Source organism: Gordionus sp. m RMFG-2023, chromosome 1, assembly GCF_954871325.1.
Source record: "Gordionus sp. m RMFG-2023 chromosome 1, tfGorSpeb1-WG-v2, whole genome shotgun sequence".
NCBI classification, from domain to species: domain Eukaryota; kingdom Metazoa; phylum Nematomorpha; class Gordioida; order Chordodea; family Parachordodidae; genus Gordionus; species Gordionus sp. m RMFG-2023.
Genome location: NC_088775.1, coordinates 64782153 through 64799178, shown reverse-complemented (window position 1 = coordinate 64799178; position 17026 = coordinate 64782153). Strand labels below are relative to the sequence as shown.

Here is a 17026-nt window from a genome sequence, read left to right as displayed (position 1 = left end):
GCGACGCTCTAGTATAAATAAAAGTATCAGTGCTATTTTTTATCGTCATTTTAATCATAAGTGATTTAGTTTATGATTGCATAAAGTAAAATAGAGCTAATATAAAGTAAAAGTTAAAAAATAAATCGTTGGGATATTAGGGGAATATAAAAATAGAAAATGATACATTTGAACCCTGTCAAAATGACAAAAGTTACAGGCAACATATTGTCAATTTTTTTATTATTTGAAGAGCTTAATTAATAATATTCCAAAAATGGCTCTCATGTTATCTTCATCAGGTTTTAAAATAAACATAATTAGATTTGATAGATTTGTTTAGCTGGTATTATATCCTTATTGGATGAGAAAGATACCCAACTCAAGCTCTTTGCCTTATCAAAATTAAATGTTATAGTTGATGAATTTTGGGCGGAAATATCTGAATATATATCTAAAATGTTTAAAATATTTTTAGAAATATAGTTTAATTTTATTTAGCGAAATTTTACAGGAAGATGTTAATTTTAAACATAGAGACTTAGCAGCATTAGTAGTGTCAAAAGTTTTTTTTAAATATTATAAATATTTATTAATACAATACTAGGTATATTATAATCTAGGAGAGTACAGTGAAGCCTTAAATTATGCATTAGAAGCAGGAAAATTGTTTAATGTTAATGATACATCTGAATATGTTACAACAATGATATGTATAAAATTTTATTTAGTAATTATTTTAATATTAATATTTTAGCTGAATGTTTAGATTTCTATATTAAGCACAGGCTTAATAACTTTGACAATATTGCCACATTAGAGACTATAGATATACGTATTGTTAAATTGGTTGATGATATGTTTCAGAGATGTTTAGATAGTGGGAAATTTAAACAAGTAATTTTATATATTAATTTATATTACCAATATTTTAAGGCGATTGGTATAGCTCTAGAAGCAAGAAGACTTGATATTATACAAAAAGCATTAATTGAATCAGTAATTAAAATAGCACTGTACTTTTTAATAATATATAGGATAATGTTGAAGAATTATTGAATCACACATTTTTGATGGCCCTATCTTACATTCAAAATCTAACATTTCTTAAAATGGTTTTAAGAGAGTTAGTAAATATTTACATGAGTCAAAATGTACCACACTATATAAATATATGCCAGGTTATGGAATATTATAATTAATTATAATAATTTTTAATTATAGTGTCTTATCTATTTAAATGATACTCAATCATTATCAAATATCCTCATTAAACTACTGAAATCTAAAAATAAAGTGCATAGTTATATTGTAAAGTTAAAAAATTTTTTTATTAGAAAGATATTTTGATAGCATATCAAATGGCATTTGATGCTTACCAATGCGGGACTCAAGACTTTTTACGAAAAGTTAGAAAAGCATTAGGATTAATTTCTGAAAATGATAAAGATATAAAAACAATTAAAGAAAAAGATGAAGATTCACATGAAAATTTAGAATCAATTATAACTGAAGATGAAAATGCTCATAATATCTTGCATAATCATGACCCTACATTAGAGATAGCTCACAAAGAAAATATAAGAAAAGATGAAAAGTATATTATTTTTATACATAAAATTTAATTTATTTATCTACATTATCATGATTTTTTATGCAAAAAAATACACCCTTAAGTCACAGGATATTTAAAATACTTTTTTTTAAAAAAAATCATAAATTTTATACACATTTACTCTAAAAATGTATATTTAAGATACCCAGTGTTTGATTTATGTCATAAATAAAAAAAAAATTCAGAGGGGGGAGCTACTTTTAAAAGAACTTAGAAATAATAGCCAAAAAAACGATGATATGCATGCAATTTATACTTATTGTTATTAAATTATAAAAAGAACACATTTATAACCCAAATAATAAATGTATATAAAAGTTGCATATATTTTTCAAGTGATGTCATCTTCAACAAGAAAGTCTAAATTAATCATGGATTTTTGATCAATGTATAAAAATAAACTAGACCATCACCTAGTTGAAGGAATGAACTATGGGACCAATTTGCCTACCACTATTTTATTACCTAACTAAAGTCAATTTATTTTATCTGTCTAGCCTTCGCAATCCTGATTTATTAAGACTAAGCCTGCATCATTTTTTTTAGATAAGGCTAATCTTAGCCAATCTTGATTGGCTTAACCTGGGCCGATTTTGATAATCTAAGCTTAAGTCGATTTTGATAGACTGAAACTCAGCCTAAGCCAATTTTGTATGGCTAAGCCTAAGCCCATTTTCATTGACTATTAGGCTAAGTTATTGAAAATGATTGATAATTAATAATTGGAGTGTTTTTAAATATTTTATCATTTTTAATAAGAATACAAGTTATTAATAAATATTAGAAAATGTTTTCTAGGGCTGTGCCGATCTACATATTTTTCACCGATCCAATCCGATTCTTTTGATATTGGTTCAAAACCGATCTGATATCTTCCGATATTGGTTCTAAACTGATCCGATGTTTATATTGATTTTTCACCACTCCCCTTTGAACCAAATGTAATTAAGAAATCAATATTTTTTATGCAAAAAATCGCATTCTTCCTCCCCAATTAGAATTCCACAGATAACGCATTTTGCAAAATTATCTTTGTCTTTTGTAAAATATTTCGATAATTCAGATACCATATTTAAAAAAATTCTTTTATTTAAAGTATAAATAATTAAATTGGCTTTATTATTTAAAAAGATTAATAAATAAAACTTTGGGTGTTCCTTTCTATTTTTATTAAAAAACTTCTAAAATACTAAAAATCTATTTAAAAAAATAAATAAAATTTAAGGGGTTTTGTGCAGCTGCATTATTTAAAAAAAATTATTAATGTAAAATAAATATATATAAAAAGATCGGATCGGTTTTTACAAATATCGGCCCGATCCGATATTTCTGGAAAACGCTAAATATCGGTTCCGATTTGATCCCATATTTAATATCAGCACAGCCCTTATATTTTCCTTTTGAAGGATGAGAATGAGTATGATTTTCATTCTAAAACTGTCCCAACATTTATTGGGTAAAAATAAATATTTTAAATCAATTTTAGTGAAAACATTAATTAAGTAATACAAAAGGGTGGTAATTGTCATAATTAGGATTTAAAAACTTTTCCAATGTTTATTAATGGAAATTAGTAAAAATGAATATTTTAAATCTGTTTTAGTATAAATTCAATTATATTATCATTTTAAAACGTCTATTGTTTATTAATAAAAATAGGTAAAAATTATATTCCAAATGTATTTTTTGACAATGTCATTAATAAAGTTTTATAGTACTGATTAATGCTGGATTTTATATATAAAAGATAGTATTTCATTTGCCTATAAATACTTGACTCAATTGAAAATATTTATAAAAATCTTATATTATTATATATAACTTAATTATTTCTTATTATTTTAAAATGCAATGAAAATTTAAAAAATATGTTAATATATTTTTGTGCATACATTTATTTGTAAGCTTTACCCTCTTTTTGATATTTATTTTTATAGCCTAATAAATGTTAGAATACATATTATAAATAATTATAATTTTCAGATATTTTTGATAAAAAGTATGAATTATCAAATTTTTAACTTATTCTATAAATTAATCGTATAAATACAAAATTGAAAATGGTAAAGATTTGCATAAGTATTTAATTTAATATTTTTTATTATAATATCTTCTCCGTTTAATAAGGCAAGCTCCTCTGATTTTCCTTCTCCATTAGACCTGAGTATCATTATTTGTACATTGCTATCACTTTTATCCATGTCATCTTGGGTCTTTCTCCAGATCTTGATCCTCTTACTTTCATTGAGATTCCAGTCATTCTTTGTCTTTCATTCTATATTCCCAAACCATTTCTTCTCTTTACCACTCCAATCACTTTTAATCCCATGCTTGCTTGAAATTCTTTGCTAGTTTTTCTTTTTCTCAGAGATGTCTCACATACTAATTATCCTCATCACCATTCTTTCTAAATTAGCTTCATGAGGCACTTTCGTTGCCCATGTTTCACCGCCATAAACTATAAACTTCTCACAGCTTATGTAAACTTTTCCCTTTAACTTCAGGGATTCGTTTTTAAGAATAGACGACACCTCTGAACTTCTTCCACGCTAGTCTCCTTACAACAATAGCAGAATCTACACCTCCATCTGCTCTAAACATGTTACCCATATAACAAAACTTCCATTTTTCCCATGGTTGACTTATTGCCGATATCAAGAACACCATCTTTGTTAACGTTTTTTAATTTACATTTTTCTGTTTTTTAAATACGTTTTTTCTATATTATATATACTTACTCCATATATATCAGAGTTGTCATAAATGTGGTCTGTACCTAGTTACACTTTTATAAAAAGTACCTGTAGTTAGATACTATTTTAGTGGTATCTATTTGTTTTAGATACTTTTGAAGATGCATTTTGATATACTTTTATTTAATTATTCTAAATTTATTTAATATAATTTAAATAAATATATATTAGAATATATTACGACTAATATAATTTGAAAAATGTATTTAAATATTAAAACTTAAATATTATTTTTTTTACTTTTAATAGATTAGTTCATATTTTTCTCATGTAACTGAATATATAAATCCTTGTTTAGCTATGACGCCCACTAATTATTATAAACAATATGCCATTGATGCACAAAATTATTTTAAGCAAATAAATTTATTTTAACTTTTATTTAATAAATTATAAGCTTAATGTTAAATTTAAAAAAAAATAAATACTTGTTTTAAATAAGAATTCGTTCGAAAGAACGATAAAAATAGGGGTATTATTGACATTTTTAATAATTTTTTATATTGTCTTCGAATTGAATGAGAACAAAATATAATTATTTTGTTTACATATTTATACTTTCATAATAAGATTTCTGTTCGAAAACAATGGCAAACCCTGTATATAAGTATAATAAAAATCGTGTATCTAGATCCATTAAAAAGTATCTTTTAACAACTTTTAATCTTGTTTTTATTACCATTACATATAGCCGCCATATCAATAATTTTTAAATAAAATTTGAAAAATATTATTATCTTTTAATATTATCTTTTAATATTTTCTTTTAATATTTTCTTATATATTTGATTTTTTTAAAAATTTGTATTCCCATTTTTTACATAAATGCAGCTACCAAAATTCTGACGAGACAATGGCAATCGATGTAAAAGTCGAAGAAGAAAAAAATTATTTAACTACCAAGGTACATCTTAATGTTTTGGTTTATTATGTTAATAAATTAAATTTATAAAACGGAAGTTTTTTAAAGGCATTCTCTGCTTAAAATCAAGAATTTGGAATTTGCTGATTCCTGTTTGATTCCAGTTTCGACAAAAGTAAAAATATTTGGGATGAGATTAAAATTGGTATCGAAATATGAAACCCTAGGAATCATGTTAAATCTAAAAATCAAAGCAAGAGCCCAACCCTCACTATCAAAACACCTTAATAGTTTAAAGTAAAAATTGTTAGGATATAGAATCGCTTTAACTCTGGGGGGGGGGGTTCTAATATAAAATCAATTTGAATCAAAAATTAAAATAGCTTGATTTAACTTGCTTGATCCTACTAAAACACAAATATGGCTAAAGATTAGTTTACATTTATATTAAAAATGTGCTTAGTAAAATTTGAGAATTGTTTATTGAGTTACTATATGTTATTACTTGCTGCATGAGGCATAGTTGGTTAAGAATACATAAAATATAACATATAATAGAGCCAGCGGTAACATAAATAAAATATCTATCCAGCAATAACCCCGAAAATATTAATATTTTGTATATCAAAGTTATAAAATGAATTAAATTTTTTTAAAAAAAAATAAGGAAGTGGGTAATACTTTATTCATATCATAATTTTAAATAAAATACATTTTTAATTATTAAAGTAGCTGAATTAAATTTGATGCATCACATTAAAATAGAAAATAAAATTAATATTTTGAGTTAATATACTTCCTAATTGCACTTATAAAATGTCTGGCCATAAACTGGGTTTAGTAAAAACTTTGACACAAGATCTCTGATGGGCGCGGGTTAAAAAATCGATATTGCAGGCCACTAATATATACTACCTTTTTTTAAAAACGGCCAACTCAACATTTTAGACAGAAAAATATTGCCTAAGCCTATAGATTCCGCTAATAGATGTCTAGTATGCCATCTATGTGCAAAGTTTTTAGGCTTGCGTAATATTATTCTGGATAAAATATTGAGTTAGCCGTTTTTTAAAAAAGGTAGTATATATTAGTGGCCTGCAATATCGATTTTTTAACCAGCGCCCATCAGAGGTCTTGTGTCAAAGTTTTTAAATCTAAGCCCAGTTTACAGAGTTCTAGAGATGAAATGACGACTATTTTGATTTGAATATTACTTTTTTAACTGATCGTATTTGATAAGAATTTTTAAAAATTAGGCGTTCCAATGTAATTTAGGGTAGTAGTAATATTTAATTAGTTTTTTTTTACCTAACGAAGGATCCTACCTTTTCTTTCTCAATTTCTCCTGATATATACCGATCCAATTTCTTAAGCATTCGCTCTCTTAGGTGACATTCTTTAAAAAAAATTTTTTTTTTAAATTATGAGATTTTAAGTTATAAAATATCAGTTCAATCATAACAGTTTTTATAATTTTTATCATATTTTGTTTAATTTTTTTACATTTAAAAAGGAACCTAACTCATTGGTCAACAAAATAAGTCAAGAACATTTTTCGAAATTGGATTGTATATTAAATGGTGATCTACCTATACAATTGGAACTACAGTTTCTGATTCAAAACAATAAAACAGACATTCAAATATTAAAAAATAGTAAGGATTGCGTCAGGAACAGTATATGTCACAATGCCGTGATTATAGCTCATGCTTTTACCAACTGTGGCACCACTAATGACAAATTTTTAAGGTTTATATTTTTCGCCTTACATTCAAGTGTTTTACACAAAAATGGGTCAATATTATTATAGACCTGGTTTAAAAACGGCATAAGTACGATAAAATCACATTTAGGAAATTTTAAACATAAAATAAAAATTTTTTAATCCTTAAAGGAAAGGTATCAAACTATCTATTTCTATTAGGGAAAGTGCCCAAAATATTACAGACACATTTTCTATTTTTTTATCAAATAAAATTGTGGCTATATTTGTTGATAAATATAAATATCTCTTCTTTATTATTATATTTCGCTAACATCAATTTTACAGAAGAGCGAAAAAAAACTCCATTGCCTTACACTTTAAAAAAAAATTATTAGATATATTGATGCTATGAAAAACCCATTTTTAAAGATCTGTTATATTAGGAAAAATGCAAATGTGAATTTAGGAAGGTGGAGATGGAACTTTGTAGTCGAATGTTGAGAGTGAAAGAGCAGTTTTAGGTTTTAACCTCGTGGTTCAAACAAACATTAATCCGAAAAAATACATTAATCTATCAATTTATAAAATGAAGTGCGTGTAGATGGATATTGAAGAACTTATACAGTGTCAAATCACCAAAAAATAGTCTCCTCTAATATATTTAATGTATAGTGCCAACATGTACTTTAAGCAAAAAATTATATTTTGTAAAAAAAATTTTAACCAATGTTATTATACGTTTGACGCACTCTGGATTTAAAAAAAATTCTAACTAATTGATTAATTAGTCATATTAGTTAAGGGATATATTGGGTAGTTTGATGGAAATCGCAATAACATGATAGTTTGGGGTTAATTTAGAGGAAATTTTTTAGTCAAAATGTTAATATTTAAGTGATGGATAGGAAAGTAATGATAAAATGTAAAGCTGATAAGGAGATGAATTATTTAAAGTAAGAGAGTAGGAATTAGGATAGATAAAAATGATTGCAAAGTATGATGTGGTATAAATAAAGATAATAATGATAGGGAGACGAATAACAGTTAAAGTGAAGAGTAAGGGGTTACATGTAAAGTCGGATGAGAAGGGAGTTAAGATATCGATTAGATAGAGGGGAGAAATTTTTGATTAAATTTGATATTTAAAAAAATTTATAAATTTGTTTTATAAATGTTTATAAGGGCCATTAAACTGCCAAAACTCTCCTCTAGGATATAAAATTTAATTAACTAACTTGACTCCTCTTATATTTAAAATTTAATTTAATAAAATATTTTATAAAAATCAAAATTATTTTAATATAAAAATGTTAATGCATGTAAAGTCAAAAAGTTTAGACTTTTATTTAAAAAAATTGTCATTTTTAATGACAGAAGTCACTTCTAAATTAGGCCCACTAAGCGAATAATTGTGCTAGTCATATTCGAATAGAATCATTCGATTCTAGTGCTGTGAATTAACATCAAAAAAGTAACATACGAATAGAATCAGCATTCGATTCTAGTGCTGTGAAGTAACATAAAAAAAGTAACGTCGTTACTAACGCCATTACTTTTTTTGAAGAAATGGAACGCCATTCGTTACCTTCTTCTAGAGGTAACGAGCGGTAACGCGTTTCTTTTTTTTGAGTAACGGTAACGCAAAACCTTACTCGTTACTTTATATTTTTTCTTAAAAATTATCAACAAAAAGAAAAAAAAATTTTATTGTATTATAAAATTACTTTTATTTATTTTTTTAATTCTTAATATAAATAATTTAAGCCCAGTTTTAAATTTTAATTCATATCAACCACTTCCTTCATTTTTATTTTAAATTCTCGTTAAATTTTCTGTCGAAATTAATATTCAATCAAAATTCAGAGTAAATGTAAATAATGATATTATTATTCTTATAATTTATTTTAAGAATATTATGTCCATAGTACTTACTTCTTCGGATGAAGATGATTTAACCCTTCCCTGGCCCCCATTTGAAAAATATTTTAAACCAATAAAGAAAATTAAAGCTACCAATCTGCACTTTGTAAATGTAAATCCCAACACAAATATTTCAATCTCAATGTCCAGCAGTTCAAACTTAAAAAAGCATTTCAAGGTAAAGAGATGAATTTTACTTTAAATAGAATAAATAGTATTCTTTCATAATATTGAAAAGCTTAATCATGGAATTGGATAATTCCATACCAAATCGATAACTTTTCGGCCCGACCTTTTTAATTTCGATAAAATTTTGTATGCTGAGAGAATATCAGTTGAAAGCATTGAATCCAAAATTTTAGCCTCCTAGTGCTCATAGTTCTTGAGATATCAATGGTCAAAAATGCCAAAAATGATCTTTTTTCGAAAAATACGATTTTTTGTAATTGAGATAAGTTAAAAAATAATGATTTTTAAAATATAAGTTATATGTCATTTTGTAACTCTATTAAAGGTCTTCTATTAAATATTAAGGATTTTTTTGAAATAATATTGTTGCGGTTTTTATTTACGTTATAAATTTTAAACATAAAAATTCCAGGTGTTTCGCTTTCCAAATTTTTTTGAATTAAATATTTTCTTATTCTCTAACCTTATATCTATTCATAAAAAAAATTTAAACTTGGGACAGCCATGGGTTTTTTAGTTATTACGATTTAAAAAATCAAAAAATAAATATTTTTTTCACTCTTTTATAAAATAGCGTGTTTTGTTATAATTATTATTTTTTTAAACTTTTTTTCATTTTTAAACTTTTTTTCATTTTTAAACATAAATAATAGTGAAGGTCAACGGTCCGGTCCTATCGGTCTTAGACCGGGATCGGACTGGACCGATCTTTTTCTTGAGGACCGTGGTCCGGACCGGTCTTTTTATTTTTTACGGTCCGGAGTCTTTTATTGTTTAAGTTTGCTTTACTATACAATTAATATAATTTTTTTGTATATTTTATTTTATGATATTTTTCTAGAGGAGTCATTTTAGATTTTGTTAATTTTTATTTTACAATATGAAAACCATAAGTTTGTCCAAGAAACATTTTACTTATAGTTCCAATAAAAACAGAGTATGTGTTCACTGCAGTACCAAATTTAATATATCGTCAGCACCTAGTAACAAAATAATTGTTTTTAATTTTTTAAGCAATAAATTAATCAAAATAAGCAATAATATTATTAAAATTTTTTAGTTATTATATAGTTCTATTTTTTTTAAAGAAACTGTCTGTATAATTTATTGTAAAAATACTTAACCTTATTCTTAATATAATTAGGTACCTTAAGCAGACATCTGATAAAACATAAAATGTATACTTCTAATGATGAAAATGAAAATATCTCAAAAAACACAATCTACTCTTAATTTTAATATGCCCTCTACAAGCACAAAATCATTTTTTTCAATACCATTGGATAAATTTTATTGTTTATATAATACTCTTATATTTAATAAAATGATAAAACAAATCAAATTAGGTTAAAAAAATATGTTTTTTAAACAAACAAAAAGACCGGTCGGACCGGTCTTTTTATTTAGGACCACGGTCTGGATCGATCTTTTTTTAAGGACCGTGGTCCGGTCCGAGGGTATCGGTCCAGTCCGGACCAAAGACCGGACCGTGACCTTCACTAATAAATAATAAGATTTTCCAGCATTAATATCATGAAATGAGATTATTTAGCTGCGGTTATAATCATTTTTTTTTTATAAATTTTCGAAAAATTATTTTATAAATTTTGAAGATATAATAGATAAATTAAAATTCATAAAAGATATTACCTATTTCCCGTTTTTATTAAATTTGGTTTTTTTGACGCCATGATAATTCGTTTTGCGATAAATTATATGTACGCCCAGTAGCCGTTGATGGGCAAACTATTGTTAAAATATTATTTTTTGGTATGAAAGTGCAGCTGGATAAACAAAAGAATTTGCTGGTCCTTTAGGGTAAAGAAAATTAATTTTTATTTCATCTCTAATTACATTCACTTCTTGTACAAATCCTAACCACCAATCTTTTTCATATGCATATGTTACATATCCTCTAATCTCATCGATTAACAGATCCTTACGTGGATATACTATATTCTACACAATAAATGCCTGCGAATTAGAATATAGTTTGGTGTTGAGTTTAGTTAAGCCAATCGGAAACCAAGCATGAATTTTTTGTGACCCGGGTATTGAGATAGATTTACTAAATCTCTCACTTAGCCTTATCTCTTCTTCCTCATACTCTGGTATAGTGGCATAAGAAAAATTTATACCTTTTATATGCTCTTTCGCATATTTATAAAATTGTAAAGGTGTAATTATTTGATCAGTATAAGGTCTTTGTAAGCTTGCCTTGGCAACTAACCGTTTTACTGTGCCGCCTATGCCGTCTCAGGCACTTTTACCATGTGCCGTAGGAAAAAAAATGCCATTCTGCTTGAACACCAAAATCGATTTTATGGTAGCAAACATTGATGAAGTTTTTCCTATTTTTATATTGCGCTGCTGAACCATCAGAAAAGTAGTGAATTTTTTCTGGTGGAGTGTCGAATTTATTTTTAAAAAATGAATCAAATGCGATTGGAATAAATGGAATGAAACAGTATTATGAATTTAGGATTCCGATATTACCACAAAACTTAGATTGTTTATTTGATCTCCTATTTTATATTAAATTAAGAATGGATGCAACGTAACTTGCGAAGTTGTCCAATGATAACCCTGAACTTCGTCTTGGACAATAAAGATATAATTTTCTGAAAAGTCACAAATAATTAGATAGTGATTATTTTCTAAACTATTTTTAATGTGAAATGAACTTTATTGTTCACAAATAAATGAATGGCGTATGAGAATATTCATTTATCGAAAAATAATTAATAGTCTGAAAATTGAGAAATAGTTTCCAGAGTTGTTCTATATACCGAAACCCACTGTTTAAACGTAACAAGAGCTATATCATTTTTTATAAATAATTTTTTGATGCGTTCTTTTAAGAGTGCCGAGCCAGGACATTCGTTGCAGTCACCAAAATAACAGGTTGGTAACGGGTGATTGCAAATCATTCTGCCTATAACATCTCTATAAGTTGTTAATGTATCCACACCATTTTTAGTCAATGTTGCTAGTTCACAGTCTAAAATCATAAGTTTAATATTCTGGTGTATGCTACAAACGCATACACTATGTGTTCCGCTAGCCCTTGCTAATATACAATTTTTTGGTCTTAAGCTAGCAAATTTCGAAAATCCAATTTTTAAGTTTGGATTACTCGCCTTAAAATGATTATATAATTCTTTCAAATTATTAAGAACTAACCTTTTTGAGCGTTCACTCGTTCCCCCTTTTCTATGATAGATATGCAATCTTTTTTTCCTGGTAATACCCTACTAACTTCATCACTTCAAAATTTTTTTTTTTGACAATATCAACTGTTTTTTGATTGAGATATTTTGCAGGCTTTCGATTTGGAGTTGAAAGAATCCCCTTTTCTTCTAAAATGATTTTGGAATTATATGTCATATGATATGTAGCGTAAAATTCCGTTTTTATTTTATTTGCACTTCAATTAGGAGGCAGAATGGTCAGCAATTGATATTTTTTATTTTTAGATAAATTAGGATATTGTAATTTCATGTTATTGAGTATATTATTATTATCTTTTGTATCCGATTCTGGATTGTTAATTATTATATCCGAAATAGCTTTTGATATTTTTGCTACCTTTTTTTTAGATAATTTTTTTCGGTTAGTTTTTTTTTCTTAATAGGAGATCTAATATCATTTAAAGTTATATTGATTTTATCTATTGATGTTGATGCTGTGCTGTTATTTACATATTCACTATCAGAATTTATATTTTCAATATTTTTTTGTGATAACCGTTTACGACATTTATCACAAATATAGTGTTCCGCCTCAATGTTTGGATGTTGCGCCATCCATGTCATGACATTACGCAGGTTCATTTTATAATTAAAGTGTTTAGATTCTTTAAAAGGATTTACGCATTTATATTTATACATTATAAATAATTTTAAGAAGAAAAATAATTAATATCAAAATATTTGTAAAATAAAAATTAATTAATATTAGGGCAGGTGCATGAAAACTTGCTTTTATCTTTCAACAATGAATTGTTATATTTTCTTGTAGGAGATATCGGAATCTTAACTATCTTTTAAGGAAATTTAATCATTTATTATAAAAACTAATTTTTACAAGTTATCAATATAGCCATAATAATAAGTGAAAAAAAGTTTAAAAATAATAAATATAACAAAACACTTTATTTTATAAAGGCGCGCCATCTATTTTTGAAAAAAATAATTATTTTTTGATTTTTTAAATCGTAATAACTAAAAAACCCATGGCTGTCCCAAGTTTAAATTTTTTTTTATGAGTAGAAATAAGGTTAGAGAATAAAAAATATTAAAATCTAAAAAATTTGGAAAGCGAAACACCTGGAATTTTTATGTTTAAAATTTATAACGTTAATAAAAACCGCAACAATATTATTTCAAAAAAATCCTTAATATTTAATAAAAGGCCTTTAATATAGTTACAAAATGACATATAGCTTATATTTTCAAAATCATTATTTTTAAACTTATCTCAATTTCAAAAAATCGTATTTTTCGAAAAAAGGTTGATATCTCTGGAACTATGAATACTAGGAAGCTATGGATTCCATGCTTTCAAGTGATATTCTCTCAGCATACAAAATTTTATCGAAATTAAAAAGGTCGGGCTGAAAAGTTTTCGATTTGGTATGGAATTACCCAATTAAAATATAAGTAGGGCTGTGCCGATATTAAATATCGGATAGAATCTGCTCCATACCTGTAAAAAACCGATCCGGTTTCTTTACTTTTTTTGTTATTTTTTATGTATATTTATTTTACATTATTATAATATTTTCTAAATAATTTTTTTTTAAAGGCAAATGCACAACACCCTCTAAATTTTTTTTTTAAAAATAGATTTATAGTATTTTAAAAGTTTTTTTTATTAAAATAGAAAGGAACACCTAAAGTTTTAATTATTTTAAATCTTTTTAAATAATAACGCCAATTTTATACAAAAAGATAATTTTCCAAAATGCGTTATCTGATGAATCATATGAGTTTACCTTCAGTACGGCAGGGGATACTCCATATCGTAGAAGCTTATTGCCAGAAAATCTAGAGGGTCTCTAATTTATTAAAAAAATTGAATATATTATAATTTTATATAAACATAAAATGGGTATATTACCAAATATATGTTTTTTAAATTATAGTCTTAATTGTAGAAATAAAAAAAATTACATTGCATAATTTGATTTTTTGTATAAAAAATATTGATTTCTTAATTACATTTGGTTCAAAAGGGGGGGGGTAGTGAAAAATCAATATAAATATCAGATCAGTATCGGATTGGGTTTGAAGCAATATCAAATCGGTGAAAAATATGTGGATCGGCTCAGTCCTAAATATAAGCAATTAAATTATACTACAATATTGGGCTAACCAACATTTAAATCCTAAGATTAACAAAATATTGGTTTTGGTTCAAAGTATTATATTGAGTTTTTTATATCTTCTATTTCTTGTTTTAGTATTGCTATTGGTTTGCCTAATTGTTAATAAATTTAAGAATAAAAAATAGTGATTTTAAAAAACTTTGTTTAAATAATATATATATATATATATGAAATAGTGGCGTAGCGAGGATTTATCCAATAACAAAATTTTACAGAGAATTTCATTATAGATGGTATTTATTATTCAAATACTATATATAACATCCCATTATTTAACCAGCTATGTTAAGCACTAAGCGCTCTTGTTTGTCTGATCTAAATTTTAAAATCAATTATTGCTAAAAATAAATAAAAAATTGTTACATAAAGATGTTATCTTATAATATATTATTTTTGTATTATTTTATTTATATTATAATTAAATATATGAATATTTTTTTAATAAAACGATCTTATATATTCTTTTTGTATAGTTTTATTTTATTATATATTGTCTGAATAAAATAAATATTATTTTTGTATATATTTAATTTTTTTAAGTAACGAGTAGCCCGTTACTATTTTGAAAAGTCGGTAACGTGCGTTCCTTTTTTGAAAAGGTAACGAGTAACGGTAAGCGTGCCTTTTTTCAGATGTAACGAGTAACGGTAACGCGTTTCTTTTTGTAGTAACGTTTACAGCACTATATTCTATTTAAAATATCTAATATTTTTACAATAATTGTGCAAAATTTAGATCTCAAATTTTAATATTTTCTGAGATATAATTATTTAAAATTGTGCAATTAAATGAATTTTTTCCACCTATACATTTAAATTTCAAAATAATATATATATAAAATTTAATAAATTATGGATAATCATTCAATAATTTTTACCTTTTTCTTTTAAATGAAATTATAAAAAAACATGCAGAGGAAATAAAGTAAAAAATAAAATATTCACCCACTAGGAAAGGAATTTTGAATACTTTTTAATTTTACTTACGAATACGAACGAAAAAATTTAACGAAAAATTTTAACTTTAAACGAATATTTGCAAATAATATTGAACAATTCGATCGAATAATAGAAAGTTTATGATTCGATGAATATCTTTTCATGATTCAATCGTGCTATTATATTCATAAAATACGAATCGAATAACGAATAATTTGGGTTAGGCTTACTCGAAATAATTATCTCGTGGATATATTTATTGGAACCAGGTTTAAGATCCAGGGTCAGTCTTATACACGATTTAATATTCCCGACATCTATTATATATATATATTATATCATATTATATTTACATATAATATATTATATTTAAAAGGAATAATCTTGAATGGTTGGCAAAGGCTACAAATTGGGCTAAATTCACAGCTACAGCTAGTTTAGGAGTTATTCATAAGGTTTAATTAATTTCATTTATTAAAATCAGGGATACATTATCAATACTCAATCTTTAAAAATTTCGCAAATTATTCATCCCCTTAGCTTATTTGACAAAAAAAATATAACTTACCACTAGGTCCAATGTACCTTTTATGTAAAATAATAGATTTTTTATTAAATATTATGAACATAATACTAATTTTAAATGAAAAAAATTAAAAAATTATAGGCAGAATATAAATTTCCATTAAAATTATTTTGTTTCTATTTTTATAGTAGGGCATATAGTACACACGGACTTTTTTTATTTATATTTTTTAGATTCTAAAGGCATATCTATCACCTATTAATATCCAAATCACATTTATTTCACTGGTAGAATTTTATTATTTTCTTTATTTGACCATCTGCATATATTCTAGTGCATTTGAAGAAGCAACAGAAATGAGGACGCTCGAAAATTACATTCATGAGCAGCGCCTCAAGCTGGACTTGAATTTTTACTATTAATATTTTAATACTCATTCCACTGTTGAAAACTTTGAATACCATTTTTCATTTTTAGATACAGAGAATTAGATTTGATCTGTATATTTGATAATTTTTTCAGGTACAGGAGAATCTTCAGAATTTTCGTCGTAGGATTGAGATATGAAGATAATTGTATATTGAATCGAGGTAACATTCAGACGCTATCTCCTTGGATAATTTTATTGATATTCATGAGATCTAACCAAAAAATTTTCATAGAAAAATGCCTAATTTTTATAGATAAATTAATTTAGGCAAGGAAAATAATTTCGGCATATAACCTATATTTAGAGCCGTGCAAAGTGATTTTATCGCGGCCCTAGTCCGACCTGAGCTCATATTAAAAAAGATTTATGTCCGAACTTGACTCAATGAAACAAATTTTTTGCTCCAGCCCGCATGAGCCCGTTTAAAAATAATTTAAACTCATTTGAAATATTATAATATCAAAGTAAAAATTAAAAAAAAATTTGTATTTATTCACATATTGCTACCTTGAATAAAAGTATATATAACCCCCAATTTTTTAAAATAAAAAAAATGGAGGCTATTTAATTGAATAGATCTTAGATAAAACAAAAATTATCAAATGAAAATATTTACAGATTAATATACTAAATTTTATATTGGCTAATGTAAGAATATAATATTTTTATTTAACCTGATAGAATATGATTGTAAGTAAATTAACAAGGCACAATACAGAA

At 25.6% G+C, this 17026-nt stretch overlaps 1 protein-coding gene across 2 annotated transcripts in view; it reads left to right on the top strand.

The window, feature by feature from the left end:
- The first annotated feature begins 230 nt into the window (after positions 1–230).
- Positions 231–17026, top strand: part of LOC135922667 (26S proteasome non-ATPase regulatory subunit 1-like) — a 57878-nt gene continuing 41082 nt past the window's right edge. For both annotated transcript variants that reach the window (XM_065457101.1, XM_065457100.1), the window contains exons 1-12: positions 231–281; positions 323–440; positions 481–544; positions 587–692; positions 737–876; positions 916–978; positions 1017–1160; positions 1204–1275; positions 1317–1576; positions 5179–5251; positions 6723–6958; positions 15727–15805. In XM_065457101.1, coding sequence (XP_065313173.1) covers positions 257–281; positions 323–440; positions 481–544; positions 587–692; positions 737–876; positions 916–978; positions 1017–1160; positions 1204–1275; positions 1317–1576; positions 5179–5251; positions 6723–6958; positions 15727–15805 — 1380 coding nt within the window. In that variant the 5' untranslated portion in view covers positions 231–256. The remainder of the gene's footprint in view (positions 282–322; positions 441–480; positions 545–586; positions 693–736; positions 877–915; positions 979–1016; positions 1161–1203; positions 1276–1316; positions 1577–5178; positions 5252–6722; positions 6959–15726; positions 15806–17026) is intronic.